Consider the following 19,929-nt stretch of genomic DNA (forward strand, 5'->3'; position numbering starts at 1 on the left):
CCCCAGAACCACATACAGTCCCAGACCCACACCCACCTCAGCCCCACATACAGCCCCAGTCCCTCATACAGCTCTAGTCCCACATGCAGCCCAGAACCACATACTGCCCCAGCCCCACATACAGCCCCAGAAGCACATGCAGTCCCAGCACCACACCCACCCCAGCCCCACATGCTGCCCCAACCCCACATGCTGCCCCAGCCCCACATGCTGCCCCAGCCCCACATACAGCTCTAGTCCCACATGCTGCCCCAGCCCCACATACAGCTCTAGTCCACATGCTGCCCCAGCCCCACATGCAGCTCTAGACCCACATGCTGCCCCAGCCCCACATACAGCTCTAGTCCCACATGCTGCCCCAGCCCCACATACAGTCCCAGCCCCACATGCAGCCCCAGACGCACATGCTGCCCCAGCCCCACATACAGCCCCAGAACGACATGCAGCCCCAGAACCACATGCAGTCCCAGCCCCACATGCAGCCCCAGCCCCACATGCAGGCCGGGACCCACATACAGCTATGGTCCCCTCACACAGCCCCGCCCCCTCACGCGGACCCAAAGACACCCGCACACCCCGCATCTCCCCCCACGCAGAGAGGCGCCGCATTCTCACCCTCCCGTCGGAAGCTGGAAGGCCTCGTCTTCTTCATCCATGTCCCCCGACATCCTGACGGCCCCTCGCTCCCCGCGCCCCTCGGCTAAGCCCAAGCCGGGAGGCGAGAGCCGCAAAGCGCGCGGCTGCAACTTCTCTGCCATGGCGCAAGCGCGGGGCTGCGGAAGCGAAACTAGCAAGCCAAAGCGGCCGGCGGCATTCGCGGTCCCCAAACGGGCCAAACTTCCACGCGGAGGGAAGAAACGCGTCCACGGGGAAGCGAGCGATCAGCTGTTGCTGCCGCGAGTTTGGCGGCGGGACTCTTAAGTTTGACGGAAAGGGAGGGGGACACGGCTGGACCAATGGGAAGCTGGTTTCTGGGAGAGGGAGGCGGGAGGGCGGGTGACGCTCGCTCGAGGCTGGCCAATGAGGTGGCGCCTCCGCTCGCCGGGCGAAGAAGGGACGCGTCTGAGGAGATCGAGGGAAGGAGGAGAAGGCGAGGAAGGCGCAGGTAGCTACCTTCCGATTCTTCTCATTGTGCTATTTACACTTGCTCTGGCAAAACACATTTCTTTCTTCTTATTTAGCGTTCTCGTTTAATATCCATAAACTTTTACTATGTACATTCTCCATATTCCAAGATTCATTCTAGGTCTGCCAGGAGATTAACGTCGCCACTAATTTTTAAGATCTTCCTTAAATGTTATCCGATCTTGATTAACACTTGGTATTGAATTTCCTCTTATTCCCCCTGTTGTTCTGGCAAGTTGTTGATCTTCTATCATTTTTGCTTGCCAGTCCGTTTTTGTGGGGATGATATCACTGTTATAGCATTTATAACAACACCTTTCCAATTCCTTGCTATTAAAATCCTGGCTGCTGTGGTTTCATACATAAAAAGTGGTCTGTGGTTTTTCTTAATTTTCCCCGTTTTTGTGGGGATGATATCACTGTTAGCAGAAACAGCAGGTTCAAATTGTTTGTACTCATTCAAATCCTAACAGATGTTGGTTAGATCGGACAAATAGCTGAAGAGGAAACTGAGCTGCTGTAGCCAATAATGTGGGATTTAAAAGGTTTTTGTGGTAAGGGGGAATTTTGTGCTTTGACAATGTGGTGTGTTCACACCCTCAGTTGCTTTACTGTGTAAGTCGCTTTGAGGTACCTGAATGCAAAAATAATGTCAGATTTAAGAGGTTTGGTGATGCATCTTACTCTAAACACCCATGACATGTCGTAGAAAATAATCCAACTCTGGGATCATTTCTTGAGGTTAATTCTTGCACTGAACAAGTGGTGTGTGCCTTTCATTCCCACACACTGCTCCAGTAATGTTTGCAGCTGAAGCCTACATTTCAAGATAGTTCCAGGAATCAGTGAAGCACTGCTGATTTTTCTACAATGTCTTATAACGAGCTTGTAAAGCTTGTGTAACCTGGGTAGCCAATTCAAAATTTGTGGTCACCAGAACATGCCCTTGCTACAAAGAGCCTGCTGCACCACTGGAAGATGGAGTAAGATGAAGGACAAAGATGCACGGGTGTGATATCTTTCCCTGTCTCTGCACCTGCATCATCTTCCTCCAGCTCAGAGCCAGAAAGGTAAGACAGAGGTTTGTTTTGGCTCTCTGTTCACACCCGGCAAGTGCAGAACTAAAGCAAGCTGTAGGCTTCTAACCATGTTTGGGACTGTGGAGAGCGTAATTATTTTTATCCCTCAGCAACTCTAATGTCAGAAGAAGGCCTCAGACTTGACTCACTCAAAAGAGCACGTCTAACTCCTTGCTCTGATGAAGGGAGCAAGCAGGCCTTTTTTCTTCTAATAAAGAGTTAACTTCACTTAATCCATATGATTTCTTTCTGGCTGGCTCCCTGAAAACAAACGACCACTGAAGGAGCATGGTGTGTCCTCCACCAAAGGTACTACCTCTCCTCTAACACCACCCACACTAATAAAACACACACAGGTACTGTCCAGGATTCAAAATGGCACCCAACATCCAAACATCAATGAAGACCCCACACACACACACCTTGAGCACTCCTGAGCTGAATCTAGCGATCATATCCCTACTTGTGGCTGAACATATGCCACAAAACGGGCAAAGTCATGCCAAACTGAAATTTCAGTCTGCCATCTTGATTCAAAATGGCACCCAACATACAAACAGCAATAAGGTCTGCCGCCCCACCCTGGGAACCCTCATGCCAAGTTTAGTATTATAAATGGAGAGTTCTCCAATTGTATAGAGGGTAAATGGGCAAACCATTTCCCAAAATATCAGTCAGGTCAACATATTCCTCCAGCATGACATAGAAAAAGTGTTGGGGGTAGGGTGGGAGGGAGAGTTGGACTCCCCAGAGTTGGAATTAATAGATGGCAGAAAAAGCCAGTGTCTTGTCAATACATAATTCCATTTAAAAGCTGTAAAATCATGAGTCCCAGCTCTAGAGAGCAGGAAAGAAGGGGTTGGGAGCGATTCACTGATAAATGTATTTATGCACTGGCTCAATGGGAAAACTTTAGAAATTCATCGGAAATCACTCATTGTATCAATCTTCTCCGTTCCAATGGCATTTAGGACCCAGGGAAGTGAGGTATAAGGGGAGGGGTGAGTGAGCCCACCTAATCCCCGAGATGTACAGATACATCTGCAGGGCCTTCCCAAGGAGTCATGGCCAGTGATATCCAACCACCTCAGTCACAATGCCTATCCATCCTATAGTGGGATGAAGCTGGACAAGACAGAGGGGTGTATTTGATTTGACTCAGGGACCAAGGAGCTGTAAATACTTTCCTTGGTACTGGGATGGGAGTAAGTGTGAAAGAGTATATTTGCGTGACAGGGGTATGGCTGGATCTCAGGTTCTACCTGAGACCACACCTTTTCTGTGACAGATCTATGATGTCTTGATGATGCATCCTGAGATGTTTTATGGGAAACTTTAACATACGGATGTAACCATTGATGGGGGCTTCTGGCTGCTTTGTCTTTGTGGCAGTGGGAAGCCTTGTTGCAACAAGAAAGATCAGGCCTACTGGCTGCTGTTTTGTTTCTATCACCTGGCTAAAGTCTCTTGCTTGTGACGCTCGACCTGAACTTATAGAAGTCAGGGTTAGGTGATTGTGGGGTGCTCCAAGGACTCCCTGTTACACCTGAAATGAAAGGGTCTGGAATGTTCCAGAACTGGCAACCCTGGGGAATAACCTTTGCTGTTATGTAAGTTTGGAGTGTGTGACAGGTGGGGTATGTGAAAGAGAGAGAAGCTACGAAGCTCTTTGGTACGATAATTATAATGTTGGAAGCAGGGCTTTTTTCAGCTGGAACTTGCCAGAACTCAGTTCTGGCACATCTCAGGTGGGCGCTATCACTGGCAGAGGAAGGGGTATGTGGGTGCGGGCTGCCCTGGGTGTCATCCCTGTGGAGGAACATCACTACGCCGCTTCCCTGGGATACTCGCCATGCCTCCCTGGGACACCCGCCACCCCCCCCGACACTCACATTGTCCCTGCAGGTGGCTAGCCCCACCCCCACGGGCAGCTAGCCCTGCTCCAGAGTGCAGAGCACTAGCTCTGGGTACCATTGCCATTCTAAGAGAATGAGGGAGGTGTTCGCGGTGCATTCTGGCACATCTTTTTCTAGAAAAATGGCACTGGTTGCTGACCCTCCAAGTGTCCATATTTACCAGGGATGTTCCTGATTTAAAGATGCCATCCTGGTTTATGATTTGATCTTGGAGTGTCCCACTTCTCCTTAGGATGTCCCTATTTTCAATGGAGAAAGGTTGGAGGTTATGGAGTTATCCGTCCCCTGAGCCATCTGAAGGCAGTCCTCTATAGGGAAGTTTTTTAAAAAAGTAATGTTTTATGTTTTTATATATGAGACTTCCGGTGTGGTGCCCTCAGTGGCGGGTCGAGGGAAAGTGCTCTGCATCAGTGGAGCATGCCCAATCACGGTAAACGGGAACTGGGGAAGAGCGAGGTGTTTCACAACACGCTGTGCCTGTGAATACTTTCTTTATCCTGAGCAAACCGTTTTCTATGACTGTTTTTTCGGACTGATGAAGCGTGTAGCGAAACCTGTAATATATCCGGAGAACAGGTCTCCTTTTGCCCACTTGCATTATTCTCACCAGGGTGGTGGCTTTGATTTGCCTTCCTGTGATTGATCCATGCAAACGGCTTTGTGTTTTCAACTCAAGACCTATTGAAGAACAGCTTTGAAAAACTTTTTCATATTCTCCAGTGTGCTACCCTTGCCATTGTGGCGGCACAGGGTTGCCGTTCTCTGATTGGACTTATGCTACTTGTTGAACGGTTCATTTATTCAGTCTGTGTAACGTTTATTGCACATGCAACTTGTTAAGATACAGTTGTACATTTATCCACTCCATGTTTACAGTATCTCCAGGCTTTGTTTTGCACATGGCACCTTAGTATGTTTGTTGCTTGAATGGTTACAAGTCTAGCTCTATTCTAGTTATTATTCTAGTAAATTTGGTTTTATACTTCTAAGCCAGTTTGTGGTGGTGTTGTTTTGCTGCATTATTATTACTGTCACCACATTTGTTACTTTTGTATATACTTTGTAGTTTTGTATCAGAGATGAGGACCAAGGCACCGCCTTGTGCCTATCCTGAGTTCACCATTCAACCTTTAGGCAAGCCACTCTCTGTTTCAGCCTCCGGACCTGCAATACGAAGAGATTACTAATACTGGCCTCCCTCACAGGACTGGTGTTAATTCTTAACATATTGGGTGTATGTACGTGAAGCACCTAAGGTGCCCTATAAATGGTGAGTCGGTTTTTGGCGTACAGAACCACACAAATACCCCTCCCCTTCTTGCCTTGCTAAAGTGAAAGAACTAATGCAACAGGGTTAATTTATTTTAATTGCACTTTATTATTATTTTCTTCAAGATCCGGTTTTGCCAAGGTTCAAAACTGGAGGTGAGCTATGGCAATAGGTTAAGTTTGGTTTCCACAGAGAGGAGCTGTTCAAGGTGATACCCATCGCTACTCCCAGCAGCAGCTGGGTCAAAAGTGTGTAGGGTACAGGTGTGTTCGGCAGTCGTGAATTAAACAGTCAGGACTTTGAAGCTAGACAAAGTCCCCAATTGACATTTGCTACTGAGAGAGAGAGTCACCCCTCTTCCTGCCAGCAGCCTCAAAAACCACAAGTTAAGGCCACCAAAGCCCAAATGAGCAATCTGGGGAGGCCCACAGGAAAAACCCCAGCTCCATCCATCTCAGCCCCAGATCAGCAATCACTGAAGCTCTTGAGAAAAGAAAGTATTGCCATGGCATTTGCCAAGCTGCTTATCCCAGCAGGTACAGGTCATCGTCGTCATCGTCATCATCATCAAAGAGTGGGGTGGGGGGAGGCCGACCCTTAAGGCTCTGAAACCGAGAAAAAGAAAGGCAGGGTTAGGTCACTGCTGCTTGGCAGAGCAGGCTCTGACTCAGGTGGCCAGCTGAGCAGGACCATCAGCAAGGCAAGCGGGAGAACAGCCGAGAGGAGCTCCAAATCCAGGAAGACAGTGGAGCTAACGCAGAGGGAGAAAAAGAAAAGGGGGAAAGAAGAAGAAAAAGAAAGAAAAAGGAGCCCTAACTTTACTTTACCGCTGCTGCCCCCATCTCTGCCGACAAAGAAGAAGGGAGGTAGGTGAGCACAGAAGGCAAAAGAGGCTCCGAAAAAACACGTGGCTGAGCCGACCGGAGCCTACCCCTCCATGCAAAGCCGCATGACAAAGGAGATCGCAGAAAGGAAGAAACTACCCTCTTCTTTTCTCCTTTTTTTTATATATATATATTAAAAAAATCCTTTTTAACCCCTTCCTACCCCTATCCCTCCTCCCCCTTTTTAAAGAATTCTTTTTTATTCCCCCCCCATATACCTACTTTTATCATTTTTCTTTTTAAAAGAGGGGCCACTGCTGCTGCAGCCACCCTTTATTTGAATCTTTATTTTTATTTCTATCTTTTCTACACACTATTTAAAGACACACTTCTCCACACACACACACACACCCTCAATTTAAACCTCATTTTATTTTCACCTCAAACTCCCCTCTTAAGAATTAAAATGGCAGTACCCAGAAGACAGCCCTGAACCATCACAGGCCATTTCCTGGGACTGCCACTTCGCCCCAGACTTTCCACTCTCTTTTACCTATCCTCTTTTACCTATACTTTACTCATTTATTTTTTTAAATAAAAAGCTCTATCTATCTATCTATCTATCTATCTAAAGATAACACCCCCCCTTTTTTTTACCTTTAATTCTCATTTTTATCTTTTACCTGTACATTTTTAACTACTTTTTTACAAACAAAAAATAATAACAATAATTAGGGGAAAATATTATTAATTATTTTATTTATTTATTTATTTATTTATTTATTTATTTATTAAAAACCCACACTTCCCCCCCTCTCTCTTTTTAAAGCCCTTTCTTTTCTATTTGTTGGCTTGTTTTTGAGGGGGGAATCTTTCGCCCCCAGCTACGACCACCACTCTCTTTTAAAACAAAAATTTCCTCTATATCACTGCTATTGTTATTGATATTGATATTCTCCCCCTCAACTCCCCCCTCTTTACTTTTCTCTCCCTTTTTGCTCTCCCCTCTTTCTCTTCACCCCTCCTCATTTTTTCCCTTTATCCCACCTTTCAGTTTCCATCCCCAATTTTGTTTTCTATCCCTTTTATTTTTAAAAAAATCAACCCCCCCTTTCAGCCTGTCCGTCAGTTTGTTTTTGAGAGGGGAGCCCTTTTCCCCCACCCCCTCTTTTAAAATAAGACTTTCCCCCATACCATTACAGCAGCTCACCATCCCTCCCTCCTCCCCTCTCCCCCTCTCTTTTCTTCTCCTTCCCTCTCCCTCCCTTCCCCCTCCTCCTCTCCTTTTCTCTCCCTCCTCCCTCTCTCCATCCCCCCCTTCCCCTAAAGGAAACACATACGCACATTCATATCACCCTATCATAATTTGCCCCCCTCATACTATACCTAAAACTACTGCTGCAAACTAATACCGCTGATATTACTGTACTATCTCCCCTCTCTCTTTCAACTCTCTTTTTGTCTCTCTCTCTCTCTTCTCTTTTACTCCAATCTCCCCTCTCCCCCCCGCCTCCCCCCTTCTTCTTTCTTTCTCCTTCTGCGTCTTCCCTTTTCTCCCTCCACCCTTTACATATAGCCTATTTGTCTGTCTCTGTTTCTAAGCGCACTCCCAACCCCAATTTCCACCTTAACTGGACCCCAGTACCCCTTTTGGGTATATACAACCCCCTCCTAAACACATATTTCCCCTGGCCCCACCCCTCTAATCTCTTGCATCTCTACCTGCTAACCCCCCTCCCTTTATATGAGCTGTCTGTCCGTTAGTCTACCCATCTCTGCTTACCTGCCCTCCCCCCCAGCCTCGGCGGCATCGCTGTGGCAACTACAGAAAACCCAAGAGAAGTTCTTAAAACACAGGCTAGAAGTGACACAAATGACCACCTAATCCAAACGCTCTGTACAGCCACCAGCCAACAAAGCCTGATCAGCTCAGCAACCCAACAATAGGAATCACCACCGCCACAACTCCTAACCACCACACGCCCAACCCCAAGTGGACGCCAAGCCAACCTCAAACCAAAACTATCAGGGAGACTGAGGTGACACCAACCAGGGAGATGGCAAACAATGCTAAGATGGTAACTCCCCTTCAAGATGATGACCACCCAATAACGAAACGAGATCTGAGGGAAATGGAAGCAAGATTAGAAGCACGATTATAAGAAACACTGAAGGCCACAATGGCTCCCATGCAGGTACTAATCAACAACCTAACCTCCAAAGTGGAAGCTCTAGAGAACAAGAACCAAATGCAAGAAAGAATAATAGAGCAATAGCGGGAGGAGAACGCATGTGTGAACAAGAAACTGGACGAACTGATAAACCAAATGGAAGCAGAACACAGAGAGATGAAAATTAAGCAAGCCAACCTTGAAGACCGCAATAGACGTTGTAACATCCGCTTCCGCAACTTTCCTGAAAAAACAGAGGAGAAAAGCCCAGCAGACCTAATTATACGCTGGCTGAAAAACACAATCCCAGGCCTGAAACTTGAGGCAGATGACTTGGAGAGGGCTCACAGAGCCCTAAAACCTATGCCAAAACCCAGCGCCCCCCCAAGAGACATCATTGTATGCTTCACACGCTACAGAAAGAAGGAAGAGATATGGCACCACCTCAGAAACTCAAGCAACCTTCGATATGGTGAAACCCCCATTCTGGCCCTACAGGACCTATCTCAGGATACCCTAAACCGGAGGAAAAGCCTGCGCCCATGCACCCAGCGTCTCCAACAAGCAGGGATCAAATACCGATGGGGCTTCCCCTTCCGCCTCATTGTAACAACCAATACAACACAACACATGGCTACCAACATACCTGAGGCCCTGCAACTACTAAAGAACCTTGAACTCGACCTCCCACCGGAATGGCAACCGACAAACCCACCAAGTGACAGCCCCAACCATGAGGAAACAACAGCAAACAACTGGACGACGGTACAGAAGAAAAAGAAACAACAGAAGCGGCACAACAACGCAAACCAATACAGGCAAGCATCATGCTCAGAACCGTCCCGCCGGCCATACGACACAAGAAACCAGACCAAGATTAACCAAACCAATTCATCGCAGATGGACAACCCTACAACAACAACAACCCCAGCTGAGTGAAGCAACCAGGGAAAAACCACAAACTGAAGGACTGGTGATTTCCCCCCTCTTCCCCCTCTCCCCCCCCCCAAAACATAGATTTAGTTAACACCATCAACATCCCCCCCAGCCCCGCACCCCCACAGAAATCCCCACCCCAACACCAGTCCAGACGACCTCAACCACATTCCCCATCACCCACACCTTCAACATCCTCATACTCCATACTAAGGAAAAACAACTCCAACCTTAATAACACAACCCACAATCAGGCTAAAATCTGATACCCAACCAGCACTATGGTGGCACCAGAGCGTACCAGCACCCACATCCCCACCCCAACACACCAACAATGTTGCTCATAACATTGGCAACATTGCTTACGAACCTTATACCTGACAGCGACGTTACAAAGTCACTTCACACTGTCTCGCTGATCACCCCCTATCGCAGACAACAGGGGGGATGGCCTGTCCTTGAACATGGCCTCCCACACCAGCTGAGACCTAGGACCAACTGGCTAAATGCCAGATGGCCCAAAATACCCCAAACAAACACCTATATGACTACATATAGGAAACTCCCTACAACTTACCCCCTACCCTTTAACCCAAATCTCACTCTAATCCCACTAGCCCCCCACCCACCACACCCTAGGTCAGCGCAACCCCACTGGTTCTTTAAACAACACGAAGAGAGAGACACAAGACAACCCAAACGGGTTGGCAGGGAATCGCCCCACATAATAGATAAGCAAGATGGCTAACCTAAAAGCAATCACATTAAATGTGAGGGGGCTGGGAAACCCCATCAAAAGAAAACGCATCACCTCATACATAAACACCATGAAACCACACATCACCTTCCTACAAGAAATACACAACCCACCCAAAGGCAGCAAACTCCTGAGCGACCCCCGCTTCAGTCAACAGTGGGTCGCACAAGGCTCAGGGAAAGCTCGTGGTGTAGCCATAATACTCAGTAGAGACCTGAACTTCACTGCCACAACAGTCCTCAAGGACAAAAAAGGCAGATTCATTTTCGCTAAAGGGACACTAGATGGCAAAATCAAACTGACAATCGGCTCCATATATGCCCCAAACACGAAACAATTAGAATTCTTCCACAAGACACTAAACAAATTCCTCTCCTTCTCTGAAGGGGAAGCAATCCTAGGAGGGGACCTCAATCTAAATATGAAAGGTATATCCCTGAAAGATATCCACCCCACAACCCCATGGGCAACCTTCCTCCGAAGGAAACCCCCAACAACCAGGAACTCTTACAAGTTACTAAAAATGCTAAAAAACAGGGGTCTCTATGACATTTGGGGTGAGCAAAACCCGGGAGACATCAGCCATACATTCCAATCGGGACGCCATGATACAGTGTCCAGACTGGACAGCATTCTACTCACACAGGGTCTGATCCCCTCAGTAGAATCAACAAACATAGGTAACATTAAAATCACAGATCACGCCCCAGTAGAAGTCACCATTAAAATAGGAGAAGGAACACAAACCACCCCATCATGGTCCTTCAGTCCCATCCTAACTACAAACAAACAAATTAGAGAGAGTCTCACAAAAACCCTCCAAAACTACTTCAAGGAAAACGATGTAAACAATATAACAACCCCCCTCCTTATGGGACGCAATGAAAGCGGTCACCAGAGGAGCTTGCATAAAAGAGAAAACATTCCTTAAAAAACAAACCTCCTCAAAAATCAGCAAAATAGAACAAGACATCACAGCCCTCTCATCACGCTACAAACAAACAGGATCTAAAAAACTCCTCAAACTTATAGAACAAAAAAGGAGAGAACTAGACTCCCTAGAAATTAACAAAACAATGATCAGCATTCTATACTCTAAACAACGTTTCTACGAATATGGAGGGAAAAACTCCAGATTACTTACTAGCAATGTAGATGTAGGAAAAAAGCACTCAAAACAAGAATACACTGCATCACCAAAAAAGACGGCAACATAACATTCTCCCCCGAAGAAATAAACTCAGAATTTGCAGAATTCTACTCCAACCTATACACCTCCCATAACCCACCAGAGAAGGAAATCAGAACATTTCTAGCAGGACTGACCATGCCTACCCTAACTGATGAGGAACAGGAATTAATGGACAGCCCTATCACCCCAGAGAAAATAGATGCGGTCCTCAAAAACCTGAAACCACACAAAGCCCCAGGCCTAGATGGCTTCACAGCAGAATTCTATAGGAAATTCAAAGAACCCTTGATGCCCTACATGACCCGCCTATTCAACGACATCATAAAAGGGGGCCCCATCCCCAAAACCTGGACCCACTCCAAAATAGTCTCCATCCCAAAACCACTAAAAGATAGCCTCAAAGTAGAATCATACCGCCCAATCTCATTAATAAACCAAGACTACAAGATATTCACATCAATCTTGGCCAACCGCCTAAAAATCTTCCTACACAAGTTAATAGCCCCAGACCAGACTGGCTTTGTCCCTGGCCGCAATATAACAGACCCCATCAGGAAACTACTGAACCTGATCGAACACAGCAAGGCAACCAAACTCCCATTGACAATTATGTCCCTAGACATCCTCAAAGCCTTTGATTGCTTGGAGTGGAAATACATATTAGCAGTACTAACTAACATGAAATTTGGCCCCAACTTCCTACAAATCCTCAAACAAATATACTCCCAAGCCTCAGCAAAATGCAGAACTAACAATATGGATTCTAATACTATAGCTATCCAAAGAGGCACGAAACAAGGATGCCCACTGTCTCCCTTCTTATTTATCCTGGCTCTGGAACCCCTAGCAATCCGCATCCGAGCAGCCACAGGCATCAAGGGAGTGGAAATAAAAGGCAGAACCTATAAATTAGGGCTCTTTGCAGATGACCTAATGGTCACAACACCAGACCCCATAAGCACAGCAACCTCCCTAATCAGAGAACTCAACACATTTGCAATGGTGTCGGGCCTACAGGTAAATTTTACAAAGTCAGAAGCTATGTGCTTCAACACCCCTCCCCACACCCAAAAAGAACTCACGAAGGTCACCAAAATAAAACTTTGCCACACCAAGTTCAGATACCTAGGGGTACAAATAACCAGAAACCTCAATAAATTGTACCTCCACAACTACAAGCCCCTGTGGCGACAAATTAACAAAGACCTAAACAGATGGAATAACATGAATTTCACTCTCTCAGACAAAATAGCCATGATCAAAATGATCACACTCCCAAAACTAACCTACCTATTCCAAACCCTCCCACTCTGGATCCCCTCAACCCAACTTCGCAGTTGGCAGAGAAAACTACACTCTTTCATCTTCTCACATAAAAAACCAAGAATAAGCCCCAAATACCTGCACCTCCCCACCTCAGAAGGAGGATGGGGAATCCCCAACACAGAAGCATATTACAATGCCAACCAAATACACCATATAATCCCATATATACTAGAAGATGAGACAAAACAATGGGTACACCTAGAGAAGGACACAATTGAAAACACCTGCACCACAACATACCCACTCCTCCCAAACAAACTAAAGAAAATTCCCACAACACTTAACAGGTACACACAGACCATGCTCAAAGCATGGAAAACACAAATAGGCAAACTATCCCCAACCCCATCCCCACTAATCCCCCTGGCGTACCACCCATTATTCCACCATGCAGCACAAAACCTCCAGATAAAAACCTGGCGAACCAAAGGCTTATATCGCCTAATAGACTTTTATAAAAATAACAAACCCTTGTCAACACAAGAAATACAAGACAAACTAGAAGACACCCAAATGACCTGGTTAACACAACACCAACTACATGCCCTCTTAAACAACCCAACAGTAAAATCAGCAGCAACTAGGCCCCCTGACAACCTTCGAAAACCTCCTCCTAACAACAAAGGGAAACGGTAAAGGGACGGTATCCGCAATATACAAAATACTACTCCAAAACCCTGCAAATCCCCTAGACGCAATCAAAAAACAATGGGAGAATGACATAGGCTATGAGATTAACCCCACTCAATGGACCAGAATGTGGTCTAAACCCCCCTTTAAATCCATATCAACGAAAAGAAAAGAACTCACACTGAAACTCACCTACAGGTGGTACCTAACACCAAGGAAACTAGCGCTAATACACCCAGGAACCTCACCAAAATGCTGGAGAGGGTGCACCTCCACAGGCACATACCTCCACATGTGGTGGGAGTGTCCCAAAATCCAACTATTCTGGACGACAGCCATACAAGAAATATGTAAAATAACTAAGCAAGTAATAGACATCACCCCAGAATTGGCCCTACTAAACATCTTCCAAGACAACAATGCCCATTTACACCACAAAGAACTCATAACCCACCTGCTCTCAGAAGCCAGAAACACCATAACCAGACACTGGAGAGACCTGTCAGGAGTAAGCATGGACCAATGGTACCAAATAGTATGGGAAACAGCCCTACTAGAAAAATTAACTAATAAACTGAAACTGACACAGGGACAAACAGAAGAAGACGCCTTCACCCCGGTATGGCTCCCCTTTATCACATACACAGCCCAACAGGACAATGACAATAATCCACCAACAGCATACAAATCAATTTGGCTAACCTGATCCAACACACACACACACCTCACTCACACACGAAAACAAAGATCACCACAGCCAATCACAAGCAAACAATCACACCCTAGGCCAACCCCAACCTCTCTCACCACCAAAGGAACACAAGTGAACAACACAAGCAGCGCTGACACCAAACTTTACATACATGATTAAACATAATAGAAACACCGCCACCCGCCCCCACCCCCATCCATCTTCCCTCTCTCCACCCCCCCTTTCTTTTTTCTTTCTTTTTTCTTCTCCCCCTAATGCCTCAACAAATGAAACGGATTTGTAAAAATGTTACATGGAAGAAGAAGAAAAATACGAGGCACTACACTTCTGTAAAACAAGAAAATCCTTAATAAAAAATATTATTAAAAAAAAAAAGCAAAAAAAAAAAGCAAGGCAAGCGGGAGAAGGAAGGCACAACATGCCACAAAACTGTAACAATATAGCGCCCCTAACAGCCACAGGAAAGAATGGTGGTGCCCTGGTAACAAAACACTACCACTTTAGTTTATCAAACACCTATTGAGGGCCTCTATGCCTGCCACCTTAAGCCGTCCCAAATGGCACCATACACCACTGCACCCCCTCAAAGCTCTTACCACCTCTTCCTCGTCGTCGTCTTCTGCCAAGAGAGTTCCCAATGCAGATGGCTTGGGAGTGGCAACTTTGAAGAAACCACCCTTGTCCTCAAGAAGACTGCAAGAGAAAAAGACAGAAGGAAAAGGAGAGTGGGAGTGATGCAGTGGTTAACGGACCAGAACCCTGGGAGACCAGAGTTCAAATCTCTACTTAGTCCTGAAGCTCATTGGGTAGTGCCTACCTTACAGGGTTGATGTGGGGGTTAAATGAGGGAGTGGGGGAGTGCTAGCACTGATGTCAATGAATGGAGCAGAGGGGTGTTGAGAATTCCATTCCTCCCGTACTGCAGATGTGTGTGGGATTGTTACATGTCACATGTCTGTTTACATTCCAGCACTGATTGTGGGAGTCTTGTGAGAGGAAGTTGAGATAGGCTGTTTCCGCTCTGTATAGCTTTTGTTTTTTGCCGCTCTCTCTCCGAGGAAGAAAGACAGAGAGAGGAGCCATGTTTTCTTTGTTCTGTTACGCTTGATTTAATTTGTAATAAATTAGGCTTAGATGTTACTACTCAAGGCTGAGCTTCTGTTTTGAACTCTGCTCACTGTGTGCTCATGTCCCTGGATATGGGCCACATCAGTGTGACGGGAGACCCGAGGAATGAATCCCAGGCGACGCTGCAGTTGGGGGGAAGCAACAGGCCTCGGCGTTATCACCCAACAAGGGGGAGCCAGGGTCTTCCTTTGTGTCTTAAACCCCATGTTATTAGGGGGTGGGGGGGGAAGGCACGGAAAGGCAAGAGACTCATAATTGGTACAGTTCCCGTCCCCCTCCCGCCCTGGCACAGACCTGGAATCCGCTTCCATGGGGCTGGACGCTGGTCTTGGCTGTGAGGCTCCAGCCAAGTCCTGCTGCTTGTCGGCTACAGCAGCTTGAGAGGTGGGGCCAGCGGTGTGCTGACTTGCCCCACTCTGCTCCTTGCCCTCTGGACCCGTTGTGGGCCACTCCATTGGAGGTGCCGTCTCATCCGCCGCTGGATTTGGAGGTGCCAGAATGGCAGTGTCTTTTGCGTCCATTTCACCCTGAGTGCTTGGCCTCTCCTTCTCAATACTGGCGGAGAGCCTGAGAGGCGGCCTTGCAGTTTGAGCAGAGGCTGCACAAGTTTGTTCAACCGGTGCTTCCGAAGAATGAGCCTCAGGAGCTGCAAAAAGCAGACTGTCTTGGGCTCCTTCGAGAGCGGTGGATGGAGGACTGCTTGAGCTTTCTTTCAGATTAGCCAAAGGAGCGGGGGATGCCACTGGTGCTGGTTCTCGGATAGAGTTGCTGTGGGGATCCCCATAAAGGGGTGCGGCACTTGGCTGCTTCCTTTCCGCAGGTCCTTCCTCCTCGGTGCTGCTGCTCCCCCTTTGCTCCTCCTGACTCTCCAGCAGCTGCAGAGTTGTTGTCTGGAACAAGTAGAGGGGAGGGGGGATTATTTGCCACAAAAAAGACTGCAGCCCCTGATGAAAGTACTGTGTAATGGTTGGTCTCTAACCAGGACTCAGGAGACCAGGGTTTGAATCCCTACTCAGCCACACAGACACAGCTACGTGACTTTCACTTTGTAGTACCTTAGATACCACCTGTTATTTCTAGAGAGCTGGGCTTCACCCTCTTTGCTGCTCCCATGATTAGTAATATGGGGCTACATGCCACCCCAATCTCTGACCGGTGCAAGATTCCATGGGTCTAGACACTTAGTCTGTGTTTCTTTGGAAATGAGGCACAGTGTAGGCTGTGGTGTCATAATGATATATAGTTTATTTACACCTGAGCCTGTAATGGAGCATACACTCCAAGAGAGTCCCATTTTTCCCATTGCTGCTACCTCTAATTCAAACTGTCAGTCTGCATTGTGCTCTGATCCTGCCTCTCCAGCTTGCTGCATTTAACAGACTGAAAGCCTTTTTTCTTTTGATCACACCATAGCCAACTGAAATCCTAAAACTTCCTCCTAACCAAAACTTTGGCACTCTCTTCAAACTCACTATCTCAAAGCTCTGGGTGGGGCTTCACCCATCTGCTGGCTGGTAGAGCGTCTGTCTTGCTGATGGCCCATCTCTCTGTCTGCAGCACATACTGTATACTAAAATTGGATTGATAAAGAGGTTAGCATGGCCTCTGCAAATTGGTGAAGTGTTCCATTTTTTAAAGATGTTTAATGTTTGACTATGTTTTATATATGTGTTGGAAGCCACCCAGAGTGGCTGGGTATAAACAAAATAATAAATCAATCAATCAATCAATCATAATCATAATCATCATCATTATCATCTTCTTCATTATTAGTTCTCTAATGGCCCACCTCTCAAGCGATCTCCTCAACACAGGAAGCTGAGTCCAGCTGTTAAGCATCTGACTTTCAGTTTCACTCTCCAAGCAGTGATTAAATTCTAACACTTACTAAACCCAGAAGTTATGGGCATCTTGCACCCAAAACTCTGGCACCCAAACTCATAACATTTGGAACCATACAAAAGGGAAGAGAAATGATAGACCAGTTCACTCAATCTGCATCTTATTCAGGTGTCAGGATCCATCTGCCCTGGGCTGTACCTTGATGGCGTTCAGGACGATACCCAGGACCTCCTGGCCAGTATAGGACTCCTCTAAGTTGAACTGGCTCCGCAGGGACTGGAAGACCTCGTTCATGATCTTCTTCACCTGGGGCAGGATGATGCCAAAGAGTCAGAAGGCAGGGAAGCAACACCAGAAAGGACAGTGGGCTTGCAAGAGCTTCTGGACAGCCAAATGTGGTGATGATTTCATTTATTCATTTATTTTACAACCAACATACATTATCTGGATAGCATCCACGTGCCAAGAGATGGATGACATTGAATTGTGCTGTTCAGACTAACAGGTAAGAACTCCCGATTGAAGTTACAGAAGTGTGGATTGCCATTGCTTTTGCTGAATGTGACTAAGATTTCTCTCTACTGCTTGTCCCCCCACCACTTTCCTTAACACTTCTTATTTCAAGAGCACTTCAGGGTTTGTTACAGAGAGAGGTTACAGAGTGTGTATTTTTAGGAGATACCTTATTTGTGAGACTGTAAACTGTTTTAAACTGTTGTTAACTGCTGTTGCCTCTGCCAACCTGGTGCCCTTCCAAAAGTTTGGGACCAATTAGGCAAGCCACATTTCCACACTGCATTGAGGTGGGTGGGGCAGAAGGCAAGGAGTCCAATGACAGACAGAGCCACATCCTGATTGGCTGTAAGGAAGAAGGCAAGCCAATGGTGGCTGGGTGAGGGCAGTGCCCTGTTTGCCTAATAGACGAGACTCCACTGACTATCACTTCTTGGGGGCCGCCTGCCAGGAGTAAAAGTAGGTGGAGCAACACACGTTAATTTCCCCACTTGTCCCTTTCAATCCTCCATTTAAGAATGAAAGAAGAAGCCCAGCCAGATGGGAGGGGTATAGATTCTTTCATCATCATCATCATCATCAGATCTTCCAGGGAGGCAAAGAACAGTCAAGGGTGCAAAGCTGGGGGGGGAGGGGGAGGGGTGTGGCACTGGGAGAATCCTAAGGGTCAGAGTGAGTTTTCCAGGGAGCCACTTCTGGCCTCGGGTGGTGACTTTTGCCACCCCTGGGGACTACCTTCTCCAGATTCTCCTTCTGAACGCGGATATCAGCCAGCTCCTCTTCCAGGGCTGCCACCTTCTCATCCAAATTCTTCCCACTCAGCTTCTCCTCCTGGTATCTGCTTTTCATGTCGTCAGACGATTTATGAAGTTCTGTGGAGGTGGGGCACAGAGCCGGTTACAGTGCATGCCCTTGTTTCCATCCACTGCTGTAGCTAAGCCTAAGTACAGCGCCATCTGCACTATATGCGTCAAAAACTCACAGCTTCCCACAAAACATTCTGGGAAATGGGAACATTCTCTTAAGGGTGCTGAGAGGTGGTGGGACACCCCGGTCTCCCACCACCCCCAGCTACAATTCCCAGACTGTTAAACTATGCTGGAAATGGCCGCTTAAGCAGGGCTCTCCACTTCAACACAACTATTGGCAGCTGGAATGAACCACACTTCCCAGTCTGCCACAACCCCCAGCTACAATTCCCAGACTGTTAAACTATGCTGGAAATGGCTGCTTAAGCAGGGCTCTCCACTTCTACACAACTACAGTGGTACCTCGGGTTAAGTACTTATTTCGTTCTGGAGGTCCGTTCTTAACCTGAAACTTAACCTAAGGTACCACTTTACCTAATGAGTGCCACGCAGCTGGAGCACGATTTCTGTTCTCATCCTGAAACAAAATTCTTAACCCGAGGTACTATTTCTGGGTTAGTGGAGTCTGTAATCTGAAGCGTCTGTAACCTGAAGCGCCTGTAACTCGAAGTACTACTGTATTGGCAGCAGGAACGAACCACACTTCCCAGGATTCCTTGGGAGAAAGCCATGCCTGACTGCAGTGGCATGATAATGCTGTATAGTGTGGATGGGGCCTCCGTGTAACTTTAAAGACATATCACATCTTTCTTCTCACTCTTATACCGCTCTGCTCTTGCATGCAGGGCAAGGAAGGTGCAGAATCTGCACAAACCCATTTTCTATTATGTTACATTATGTTATTGTTTGTAAGCTGGAGATTCATTTCAACAAAAAGCAGCATAGAAAAACAATCAATCAAGTTTGTAGAGATCAGAAACTTGTCTTTTTTAAACAAATGGAATTTAAGTCAAGAGTCTTTTTGGAGATTGTGTGTCTGAGTTTTTAACAGCTACACTGCAGGAGGCCCTAAGGAGCAGGACCTCCAGAGATTGCTGGACTCCAACCCCATCATCCCTGGCTATGCTTGCTGGGGCTCATGAGAGGTGAAGGCCAGTAATACTTGGAGGGCCACAGGCTCCCTACCAGCAAGCCAAATAATTTCCTAGGATGATAAAACAACTGCATAAGCTTGGATTGTGCTCTTCTGCTATTTCAGCACCTCCTCTCAGCTTCTCTGACCTGCCAACTGTGCCTGCAGTTGGTTGACCAGGGCTTTCTGCCTCTCCGACTCTGTCAGGGCTTCATTCAGTTGGGAGTGGTAATCCATCCCCTTCTTCTGAAGACAGATCAAGCTCTGCTGGATTTGGGAGATACGCACCATGCTTTCCGCTAGCTTCTTGCTGATCTTGACCTGCAACGCAAAGGAGCAGAAGAGACAGGGGAACATATGGGGAAGGAGAACCCACAAGACCTTTCCTGGGAGGATGCAAGAGCTGTGCTTTTGGAGGCTCCCAAATGCTAAGAATGAGTCTCCCAGGAAACACCCTGAAGAACTGGTCTACTGGCAAGGCTATGAGGAGCAGGGGGAGGCAGAAGCCTTGGGCTTTTTAGTTAGTTCAGGAGAAAGCATGCACGACAAAGGTGCATAAAATGGAGA

General features: G+C 47.0%; 2 protein-coding genes across 6 annotated transcripts in view; both read right to left on the reverse strand.

Moving 5' to 3' along the window:
• LOC114589411 (FK506-binding protein 15-like) overlaps positions 1-922 on the reverse strand; it is a 62,548-nt gene extending 61,626 nt beyond the window's left edge. For both annotated transcript variants that reach the window (XM_077922364.1, XM_077922363.1), the window contains exon 1: positions 616-922. In XM_077922364.1, coding sequence (XP_077778490.1) covers positions 616-758 — 143 coding nt within the window. In that variant the 5' untranslated portion in view covers positions 759-922. The remainder of the gene's footprint in view (positions 1-615) is intronic.
• Positions 923-5,478: 4,556 nt separating this feature from the next.
• The window catches only part of LOC114589174 (uncharacterized), a 35,398-nt gene continuing 20,947 nt past the window's right edge, over positions 5,479-19,929 (reverse strand). For 3 of the 4 annotated variants that reach the window (XM_077922367.1, XM_077922366.1, XM_077922365.1), the window contains 6 exons: positions 19,512-19,683; positions 18,157-18,293; positions 17,107-17,214; positions 15,361-15,956; positions 14,535-14,631; positions 5,479-5,995 (listed from right to left, as the gene is read on the reverse strand). In XM_077922367.1, coding sequence (XP_077778493.1) covers positions 5,915-5,995; positions 14,535-14,631; positions 15,361-15,956; positions 17,107-17,214; positions 18,157-18,293; positions 19,512-19,683 — 1,191 coding nt within the window. In that variant the 3' untranslated portion in view covers positions 5,479-5,914. The remainder of the gene's footprint in view (positions 5,996-14,534; positions 14,632-15,360; positions 15,957-17,106; positions 17,215-18,156; positions 18,294-19,511; positions 19,684-19,929) is intronic. The other variant, XM_077922368.1, reaches the window with a different exon arrangement.

The sequence above is a fragment of the Podarcis muralis genome, chromosome Z (genome assembly GCF_964188315.1).
Source record: "Podarcis muralis chromosome Z, rPodMur119.hap1.1, whole genome shotgun sequence".
Classification (NCBI taxonomy): Eukaryota; Metazoa; Chordata; class Lepidosauria; order Squamata; family Lacertidae; genus Podarcis; species Podarcis muralis.